General features: G+C 40.2%; 1 protein-coding gene and 1 long non-coding RNA gene across 3 annotated transcripts in view; one reads left to right on the top strand and one right to left on the bottom strand.

Moving 5' to 3' along the window:
* Nucleotides 1–11,463, top strand: part of LOC133662358 (uncharacterized) — a 62,176-nt gene that overhangs the window by 989 nt on the left and 49,724 nt on the right. For both annotated transcript variants that reach the window (XR_009828097.1, XR_009828096.1), the window contains exon 2: nucleotides 7,190–7,348. This is a non-coding gene — a long non-coding RNA (uncharacterized LOC133662358). The remainder of the gene's footprint in view (nucleotides 1–7,189; nucleotides 7,349–11,463) is intronic.
* tm7sf3 (transmembrane 7 superfamily member 3) overlaps nucleotides 262–11,463 on the bottom strand; it is a 70,054-nt gene continuing 58,852 nt past the window's right edge. Inside the window, exons 8-12 of the mRNA XM_062066283.1 lie at nucleotides 7,440–7,520; nucleotides 7,186–7,338; nucleotides 1,645–1,745; nucleotides 1,411–1,573; nucleotides 262–1,346 (exon numbers count right to left, since the gene is read on the bottom strand). Coding sequence (XP_061922267.1) covers nucleotides 1,093–1,346; nucleotides 1,411–1,573; nucleotides 1,645–1,745; nucleotides 7,186–7,338; nucleotides 7,440–7,520 — 752 coding nt within the window. The 3' untranslated portion in view covers nucleotides 262–1,092. The remainder of the gene's footprint in view (nucleotides 1,347–1,410; nucleotides 1,574–1,644; nucleotides 1,746–7,185; nucleotides 7,339–7,439; nucleotides 7,521–11,463) is intronic.

Below are 11,463 nucleotides of genomic sequence, written 5' to 3'. Positions count from 1 at the left end.
CAAACCGTAAGTGGTCAGTTTCTAAAGGTAAACAAACGAGAATTCACAAAGACTATGAACGTGTTATTCTTTAATTAATACTAATTACCTAACTATAATGTGTTGAATATTAAATATTGGAAGAATGTCCAACCAACAGCATTCGTTAGAGCAACTTTGAGATAAGCAAACAATACGACAGCAAACCGGAAGTGGGCAGTTTCTAAAGGTCAACAAACGAGAATTCATAAACACTTTGAACATGTGCTTTAATTAACAATAATTAACTAACTATAATGTGTTGAATATTAAATATTGGAAGAGTCCAACCAACAGCATTCGTTTGAGCAATTTTAAGATAAGCAAACAATACGACAGCAAACCGGAAGTGATCGGTTTCTAAAGGTAAACAAACAAAAATTCACAAACACTTTAATTAATAATAATTAGCTGACTTTACTGCGTTGAATTTTAAGCATTGGAAAAATTATGTTCAGCATTAGTTTGAACGACTTTAAAATAAGCACAAAAACAAACTGTTTACAGTAAAATCCCACACTTTACAATTTCTCAAAGCAAGTTTTTAATACTTCTTGGATTACAAACAAAATGTCGACTAAAAGGTTTGTTTCAGTGAATGAAAAGCTGAGTAACGTGATGGCACGACAGTGTACAGACATTCCTGAATATTAAAATACAAATAAAGTTAGGCGTCATTCAGGTTTAAATAAATGCAAGGAAGAAGACAAGAGGCTCACTCAAATTGGCTTAATGACTGGGAGCTGAGCACAAAATGTCACATTTAATAATAAAATAATTGTTATATTCAAAATCTCTGGTGCAATGTTTTAATAAAGTAATGTCAATAAAGGCAAGCCTGAGTTTTAAAACCATGCAAGACTGGTTAGAATTGGTGACATTTGGTGTTTTTAGTGCGGCGACATTCAAAGCATTATTTAAAACAACAACCTTCTGATGTCAAGTTCTTGTTGGACCAGAGTTAGTGGTGACGTCCCGAGTTTATAAGAACATGTTGGAAAAGCCACAGCGGCTTCCTCGCAACTTGGAAGTCCGACGCTACGTGGGATTCCAAAGCAACTTTCCTTCGGAGCGTTACAGCAGCAGAGGCGTGTGCTCGCCGGCCGACTCCATCCTCCGTGTGAGCTGCCGCGCTCTGCTCATGAAGCGGTTGGGAAGCGACTGGAAGTGATGGCTGGGGTCCAGCACGTTGGTCTTGCGGCGTTCGCGCTCCTGCACCCACATGAGGTACGGGCTCGGAGGGAAGAAGGGCCGACTGCGCTCCCGGTAGAGCTGCAGGACCACGCCCGAGACGCCCAGCACCACCCACGCCGTGATCATCACGTAATCTGGAGCGGAAACAACCACGGTCACGGCGCCGCCTGAGCGTTTCCTACATTTTGGGGAACTCACCGATGGTTCGGAATGGGACGTCGGTGAAGGCGGCGTTGAAGTTGTCGTTGAGGAGGCGCTTGAGGATGTTGAGGGTGATGTAGGAAAGGCTGGTGTAGACGTAGGCGTTGACCGCCAGGATGACGGCGTAAGCCCCGATGACGCCGCACGTGATGATGTTCCCCTGATGGCGGTCAGACGACTTCCAGTCAAACACTTTTTTTAAAATCTCAACGCATCGACATCCTTCCTTACCTCTCTGGGCCAACGCACGAAGAAGAGCGGGACCACCATCACGATGCTGCAGAACGTCACCCAGAAAACCGCGTCGGAGCGTCTCAACACGTCACTGTCACCTGCAGGGGGATCATATATATATATATATATATATATTATTTATTTATTTATTTTATTAGAGCGTATCAAAACACATATTGGTATGTCAGACTTAGCCTTGTCTTGGTTTAACTCTTATCTTACTGACAGGATGCAGTGTGTCTCCCATAACAATGTGACCTCGAACTATGTCAAGGTATCGTACGGAGTTCCCCAGGGTTCGGTTATTGGCCCTGCACTCTTTAGTATTTACATGCTGCCGCTAGGTGACATCATACGCAAATACGGTGTTAGCTTTCACTGTTATGCTGATGACACCCAACTCTACATGCCCCTAAAGCTGACCAACACGCCGGATTGTAGTCAGCTGGAGGCGTGTCTTAATGAAATTAAACAATGGATGTCCGCTAACTTTTTGCAACTCAACGCTAAGAAAACGGAAATGCTGATTATCGGTCCTGCTAGACACCGACATCTATTTAATAATACCACCTTAACATTTGACAACCAAACAATTACACAAGGCGACTCTGTAAAGAATCTGGGTATTATCTTCGACCCAACTCTCTCGTTTGAGTCACACATTAAGAGTGTTACTAAAACGGCCTTCTTTCATCTCCCTAATATCGCTAAAATTTGTTCCATCTTGTCCACTAGCGACACTGAGATCATTATCCATGCGTTCGTTACATCTCGTCTCGATTACTGTAACGTTTTATTTTCGGGCCTCCCTATGTCTAGCATTAAAAGATTACAGATGGTACAAAATGCGGCTGCTAGACTTTTGACAAAAACAAGAAAGTTTGATCATATTACGCCTATACTGGCTCACTTGCACTGGCTTCCTGTGCACTTAAGATGCGACTTTAAGGTTTTACTACTTACGTATAAAATACTACACGGTTTAGCTCCAGCCTATCTCGCCGATTGTATTGTACCATATGTCCCGGCAAGAAATCTGCGTTCAAAGAACTCCGGCTTATTAGTGATTCCCAGAGCCCAAAAAAAGTCTGCGGGCTATAGAGCGTTTTCTATTCGGGCTTCAATATTATGGAATGCCCTCCCGGTAACAGTTAGAGATGCTACCTCAGTAGAAGCATTTAAGTCCCATCTTAAAACTCATTTGTATACTCTAGCCTTTAAATAGACCCCCCTTTTTTAGACCAGTTGATCTGCCGTTTCTTTTCTTCTCTCCTCTTCTCCCCTGTCCCTTGCGAGGGGGAGTTGCATAGGTCCGGTGGCCATGGATGAAGTGCTGGCTGTCCATAGTCGGGACCCCGGGTGGACCACTAGCCTGTGCATTGGTTGGGGACATCTCTGCGCTGCTGACCCAGTCTCCGCTCGGGACGGTTTCCTGCTGGCCCCACTATGGACTGGACTCTCGCTGATGTGTTGGATCCACTGTGGACTGGACTTTCACAATATTATGTCAGACCCACTCGACATCCATTGCTTTCGGTCTCCCCTAGAGGGGGAGGGGGGTTACCCACATATGCGGTCCTCTCCAAGGTTTCTCATAGTCATTCACCGACGTCCCACTGGGGTGAGTTTTTCCTTGCCCGTATGTGGGCTCTGTACCGAGGATGTCGTTGTGGCTTGTGCAGCCCTTTGAGACACTTGTGATTTAGGGCTATATAAATAAACATTGATTGATTGATAGAGATATATATATATATATATATATATATATATATATATATATATATATATATATATATATATATATATATATATACACACACACTACCGTTCAAAAGTTTGGGGTCACCCAAACAATTTTGTGGAATAGTCTTCATTTCTAAGAACAAGAATAGACTGTCGAGTTTCAGATGAAAGTTCTCTTTATCTGGCCATTTTGAGCGTTTAATTGACCCCACAAATGTGATGCTCCAGAAAATCAATCTGCTCAAAGGAAGGTCAGTTTTGTAGCTTCTTTAACAAGCTAAACTGTTTTCAGATGTGTGAACATGATTGCACAAGGGTTTTCTAATCATCAATTAGCATTCTGAGCAAACACATTGTACCATTAGAACACTGGAGTGATAGTTGCTGGAAATGGGCCTCTATACACCTATGTAGATATTGCACCAAAAACCAGACATTTGCAGCTAGAATAGTCATTTACCACATTAGCAATGTATAGAGTGTATTTCTTTAAAGTTAAGACTAGTTTAAAGTTATCTTCATTGAAAAGTACAGTGCTTTTCCTTCAAAAATAAGGACATTTCAATGTGACCCCAAACTTTTGAACGGTAGTGTATATATATATATATATATATATATATATATATATATATATATATATATATATATACAGTATATATATATGACAGATCGACCGACAAATCGATCTATCATATACAAACCCCGTTTCCATATGAGTTGGGAAATTGTGTTAGATGTAAATATAAACGGAATACAATGATTTGCAAATCATTTTCAACCCATATTCAGTTGAATATGCTACAAAGACAACATATTTGATGTTCAAACTGATAAACTTTTTATTTTTTGCAAATAATCATTAACTTTAGAATTTGATGCCAGCAACACGTGCCAAAGAAGTTGGGAAAGGTGGCAATAAATACTGATAAAGTTGAGGAATGCTCATCAAACACTTATTTGGAACATCCCACATGTGAGCAGGCTAATTGGGAACAGGTGGGTGCCATGATTGGGTATAAAAACAGCTTCCCAAAAAATGCTCAGTGTTTCACAAGAAAGGATGGGGCGAGGTACACCCCTTTGTCCACAACTGCGTGAGCAAATAGTCAAACAGTTTAAGAACAACGTTTCTCAAAGTGCAATTGCAAGGAATTTAGGGATTTCAACATTTACGGTCCATAATATCATCAAAAGGTTCAGAGAATCTGGAGAAATCACTCCAAATAAGCGGCATGGCCGGAAACCAACATTAAATGACTGTGACCTTCGATCCCTCAGACTGTATCAAAAACCGACATCAATCTCTAAAGGATATCACCACATGGGCTCAGGAACACTTCAGAAAACCACTGTCACTAAATACAGTGTGTCGCTACATCTGCAAGTGCAAGTTAAAGCTCTACTATGCAAAGCCAAAGCCATGTATCAACAACACCCAGAAACGCAGCCCGCTTCTCTGGGCCCGATATCATCTAAGATGGACTCATGCAAAGTGGAAAAGTGTTCTGTGGTCTGACGATTCAACATTTCAAATTGTTTTTGGAAATATTCGACATCGTGTCATCCGGACCAACGGGGAAGCAAACCATCCAGACTGTTATCGACGCAAAGTTCAAAAGCCAGCATGTGTGATGGTATGGGGGTGTATTAGTGGCCAAGACATGGGTAACTTACACATCTGTGAAGGCACCATTAATGCTGAAAGGTACATACAGCTTTTGGAGCAACATATGCTGCCATCTAAGCGCCGTCTTTTTCATGGACGCCCCTGCTTATTTCAGCAAGACAATGCCAAGCCACATTCAGCACGTGTTACAACAGCGTGGCTTCGTAAAAAAAGAATGCGGGTACTTTCCTGGCCCGCCTGCAGTCCAGACCTGTCTCCCATCGAAAATGTTGTGGCGCATTATGAAGCGTAAAATACGACAGCGGAGACCCCCGGACTGTTGAACGACTGAAGCTCTACATAAAACAAGAATGGGAAAGAATTCCACTTTCAAAGCTTCAACAATTAGTTTCCTCAGTTCCCAATCGTTTATTGAGTGTTGTTAAAAGGAAAGGCCATGTAACACAGTGGTGAACATGCCCTTTCCCAACTACTTTGGCACGTGTTGCAGCCATGAAATTCTAAGTTAATTATTATTTGCAAAAAAAAAATAAAGTTTATGAGTTTGAACATCAAATATGTTGTCTTTGTAGCATATTCAACTGAATATGGGTTGAAAAGGATTTGCAAATCATTGTATTCCGTTTATATTTACATCTAACACAATTTCCCAACTCATATGGAAACGGGGTTTATAGATATCTATATGATAGATCGACCGACCTACCTATCTATCTTTATGACCACAGAACTTTCCTCCAGAAGGTCTTATCTTTGTTGATCGATCGATCTATCATACATATATCTATATGATGGACTGACCTACCTACCTACCTACCGTATTTTTCGGAGTATAAGTCGCACCGGCCGAAAATGCATAATAAAGAAGGAAAAAAACATAAGTCGCACTGGAGTATAAGTTATATTTGATAAAAGCCAACACCAAGAATAGACATTTGAAAGGCAATTTAAAATAAATAAAGAATAGTGAACAACAGGCTGAATAAGTGTACGTTATATGAGGCATAAATAACCAACTGAGAAGGTGCCTGGTATGTTAACGTAACATATTATGGTAAGAGTCATTCAAATAACTATAACATATAGAACATGCTATACGTTTACCAAACAATCTGTCACTCCTAATTGCTAAATCCCATGAAATCTTATACGTCTAGTCTCTTACGTGAATGAGATAAATAATATTATTTGATAGTTTACGGTAATGTGTTAATAATTTCACATATAAGTCGCTCCTGAGTATAAGTCGCACCCCCGGCCAAACTATGAAAAAAACTGCGACTTATAGTCCGAAAAATACGGTACCTACCTACCTATATGACCACAGAACTTTCCTCCAAAAGGTCTTAGCTTTGTCCATGTGATGTCAGATGAAATAAAAATGAGCTGTTTTGGCCACAACACCCAACAATATGTTTGAAGGAGAAAAGGTGAGGCCTTAAATCCCAGGAACACCATCCCTACCGTCAAGCATGGTGGTGATAGTATTATGCTCTGGGCCTGTTTTGCTGCCAATGGAACTGGTGCTTTACAGAGAGTAAATGGGACAATGAAAAAGGAGGATTACCTCCAAATTCAACCTAAAATCATCAGTCCGGAGGTTGGGTCTTGGGCGCAGTTGGGTGTTCCAACAGGACAATGACCCCAAACACACCTCAAAAGTGGTAAAGGAATGGCTAAATCAGGCTAGAATGAAGGTTTTAGAATGGCCTTCCCAAAGTCCTGACTTAAAGGTGTGGACAATGCTGAAGAAACAAGTCCATGTCAGAAAAGCAACACATTTAGCTGAACTGCACCAATTTTGTTAAGAGGAGTGGTCAAAAACTCAAGCAGAAGCTTGTGGATGGCTACCAAAAGTGCCTTATTGCAGTGAAACTTGCCAAGGGACATGTAAGCAAATATTAACATTGCTGTATGTATACTTTTGACCCAGCACATTTGCTCACATTTTCAGTAGACCCATAATAAATTCATAAAAGAAGCAAACTTCATGAATGTTTTTTGTGACCAACAAGTATGTGTCGCAATCACTCTATCACAAAAAAATATAAATATTATAAAAATAACATTATATTCTTTACAAGTGTATGTACACTTTTGAAGGCGACTGTACATACATACATACACACACTGTATATATATTATAATATTATTTATCTTTGTCCTACCGAGAGGAGTGAAGAGGACAGTGGAGGCGGCGAGGAAGCCGAGCATCAGGCCGACCACCACCACGCACGCCATCACGGAACCAAAGCGCCACCAGCTCATCACCAGGAGGACGCCGCCCACCACGCCGATCACCGCCGACACGGCCAGACGGACTGCGACAGAGTGAGACTAGTCACGTGTGTGTGTGTGTGTGTGTGTGTGTGTGTGTGTGTGTGTGTGTGATGACATCGTGAATAGTGCAGACGGGTCTCACTGTCATAATCCAGTCCTGTGGTCCTGGTGACGAGTACGAAGAAGAAGAAGGCGGTAAAGCTGAAGCCCATGCAGAACAACTCTGCCAGGACAGACACATTAAAAAGGCATCAATAATAGTTTCATCCCAATAATGTGTCATCATAAGACCATTTGTGTCCTCATGAGACAATCACGGGTTCATTTTGGGTGCAGCACTGCATCACATGCTGAGGACCACATGAGTCCTGGTGCGCTGGACAATATCTGACCACCTCACGTCGCCATGGTAACCATGGTTCATCTCAACAACAACTTCACTAATGACTTGATAATAGACAGTTTGTGTAGGACAGGACGAGACTCCGATTGGCATTGGAACGAAGGGAGGGTGAACCAGGTCACTGTTTCTTAACCATAAGGCCGGGGCTGCCGAAAAATATCTGTTTCTCTATATTATACGTTCTATACCAGGGGTCTCAGACACGCGGCCCGCGAGACGTAATTTTGCAGCCCTCACCTAAATATGAAAATTTAATGTTAGTGCGACCTGGCAGTTTTATATGAATGGCACTTGACAGCGTCACACTTGCCAACCCTCCCGATTTTCAGGGCAACCGTTCTCTCGAATGTCTGCCGATTTTCACCCAAACGACAATATTAAGGGCGTGCCGTGATGGCACTGCATTTAGTGCCCTCTACAACCTGTACAAACAGCGTGCCAGCCCAGTCACACGTTGTATTTGACTTCTGTACACACACGTAAGTGACTGCAAGACATACTTGATCAACAGCCACATAAGTCACACTGAAGGTGACCATATAAACAACTTTAACACTGTTACAAATATGCGCCACACTGTGAACCCACACCAAACAAGAATGACAAACACATTTCGGGAGAACATCCGCACCGTAACACAACATAAACAACAGAACAAATACCCAGAACCCCTTGCAGCACTAACTCTTCCGGGCTGCAATATACACCCCCGCTACCATCAAACCCCGCCTCCCCCAACCCTGCCCCCAAACACATCACCCCCCAACCCCCGGGGTTTGGTGGTAGCGGGGGTGTATATTGCAGCCCGGAAGAGTTAGTACTGCAAGGGGTTCTGGGTATTTGTTCTGTTGTGTTTATGTTGTGTCACGGTGCAGATGTTCTCCCGAAATGTGTTTGTCATTCTTGTTTGGTGTGGCGCATATTTGTAACAGTGTTAAAGTTGTTTATACGGTTACCCTCGGTGTGACCTATATGGCTGTTGACCAAGTATGCCTTGCAGTCACTTCCGGGCTGCAATATACACCCCCGCTCCCACCAAACCCCGCCTCCCCCAACCATCACCCCCCCCCCCCCCCCCCTTCGTGCGTCGGTTGAGGTGGGCGGGGTTTGGTGTTAGCGGGGGTGTATATTGCAGCCCGGAAGAGTTAGTACTGCAAGGGGTTCTGGGTATTTGTTCTGTTGTGTTTATGTTGTGTTACGGTGCGGATGTTCTCCCGAAATGTGTTTGTCATTCTCGTTTGGTGTGGCGCATATTTGTAACAGTGTTAAAATTGTTTATATGGCCACCCTCAGTGTGACCTGTATGGCTGTTGACCAAGTATGCCTTGCAGGCACGTACGTGTGTCTGCAGAAGCCTCATACAACACGTGACTGGGCCGGCACGTTGTTTGTATGGTGAAAAAGCGGACGCGACGACAAATTGTAGAGCACGTTAAAAGGCAGTGCTTTCACGGCAATCCCTTAATAATGTTGTCCGGGTGAAAATCGGGACATATTCGGGAGAATGGTTGCCCCGGGAGATTGTCGGGAGAGGCACTGAAATTCAGGAGTCTCAGGGAAAAATCGGGAATGTTGGCAAGTATGTTGCTAGGGCGGGATAGCCATTCAAAGAAGGTGAATTCATTAAAAAGTGCATGTTAGATTTTTTAAAGAAATCTTTTCTTGCGGCCCAGCCTCACCCAGTTTCTGCATCCAGTGGCCCCCAGGTAAATTGAGTTTGAGACCCCTGCCCTATACGGACCGCAGCTGTACTCAGTTGCATTACACATTTCCACCACTTGTGGCAGTAATGACACCATCAAACAAACAGAAGACGTCTGGCGATGAAGTCATAGAGAAGTGTCTTAAGCGCAAAAATGATGACTACCATGGTGAAACTATTAGTTTTATTGAAAGCTTAGTTAGAAAAATATCCATTATTCATTTAGTTAAAGTTAAAGTTGTCACACACACACGAGGTGTGGTGAAAGTTGTCCTCTGCATTTGACCCATCACCCTTGTTCACCCCCTGGGAGATGAGGGGAGCAGTGGCCACGCCCGGGAATAATTTTTGGGTGATTTAACCCCTGATGCTGAGTGCCAAGCAGGGAGGTAATGGCTCCCATTTTTATAGTCTTTGGTATGACTCAGGGCGGACACTCTAACCACTTGGCCACTGAGTAGGTTTTAAATAATAAAAAATAAACTAAATAAACATTTAGTTTATTTTAGCACAACATAATTGTGTTTATATTTACTTTTCGTTAGTTATTTTGGGTCTTTATGCAGTATATTTGGTTAGTACTTTATTTTTCTCATCAGCCTGACCTAAGCCTCAGGTTTATGTGTTCAATGAACAATAATCTTTATGATGAACACACAGTTAGACCAGGGGTGTCAAACTCATTTTCATTGAGGGCCACGTCGCAGGAATGGCTGCTTCCAGAGGGCCGCTTTTTAAAAACTAATTTACATTATGCATGCGGGTAATAACCTGTGATTAATCATGATTAATCGAAATGCATATGCATTTGATTATTTGATTTTTTTAATGTACTGTATAACTTGCTTTAAAATCATAAACAAAGGTGACAGGCAGATATTTAACTTTGTTTTTATCTCACAAATATTTTTGCAATACAGTATATAATTGGCATGATCAGATAATATTAATATTATGCATAATATTAATTAATATTATGCATTTGATTATTATATATTTTTTAAATGTATGACTTGCTTTAAAATCATAAACAAAGGTGACAAGCAGATATTTAACTATTTGTTTTTATCTCACAAATATTTTTGCAATACAGTATAAAATTGGCATGATCAGATAATGTTAATATTATGCATAATATTTATTAATATTATGCATTTGACTATTAGATTTTTTTAATGTATAACTTGCTTTAAAATCATAAACAAAGGCGACAAGCAGATATTTAACTATTTGTTTTTATCTCACAAATATTTTTGCAATACAGTATGTAATTGGCATGATCAGATAATATTAATATTATGCATAATAATAATTCATATTATAAATTTGATTATTAGATTGTTTTATGTAAAGCTTGCTTTAAAATCATAAAAAAAAGGTGACAGGCAGATATTGAACTATTTGTTTTTATCTCACAAATATTTTTGCAATACAGTATATAATTGGCATGATCAGATCATATTAATATTATGCATAATATGTATTAATATTATGCATAATATGTATTAATACTATGCATAATATTTATTAATATTATGCATAATATTTATTAATATTATGCATTTGACTATTAGATTTTTTTATGTATAACTTGCTTTAAAATCATTGACAAAGGCGAGAAGCAGATATTTAACTATTTGTTTTTATCTCACAAATATTTTTGCAATACAGTATATAATTGGCATGATCAGATAATATTAATATTATGCATAATATTAATTAATACTATGCATTTGATTATTAGATTTTTTTTATGTATAACTTGCTTTAAAATCATAACCAAATGTGACAGGCAGATATTTAACTTTGTTTTTATCTCACAAATATTTTTGCAATACAGTATAAAATTGGCATGATCAGATAATATTAATATTATGCATAATATTAACTAATATTATGCATAATATTTATTAATATTATGCATTTGACTATTAGATTTTTTTAATGTATAACTTGCTTTAAAATCATAAACAAAGGCGACAAGCAGATATTTAACTATTTGTTTTTATCTCACAAATATTTTTGCAATACAGTATGTAATTGGCATGATCAGATAATATT

The sequence above is a fragment of the Entelurus aequoreus genome, linkage group LG12, assembly GCF_033978785.1.
Source record: "Entelurus aequoreus isolate RoL-2023_Sb linkage group LG12, RoL_Eaeq_v1.1, whole genome shotgun sequence".
Classification (NCBI taxonomy): domain Eukaryota; kingdom Metazoa; phylum Chordata; class Actinopteri; order Syngnathiformes; family Syngnathidae; genus Entelurus; species Entelurus aequoreus.
This window is presented reverse-complemented; position numbering and strand designations above follow the sequence as displayed.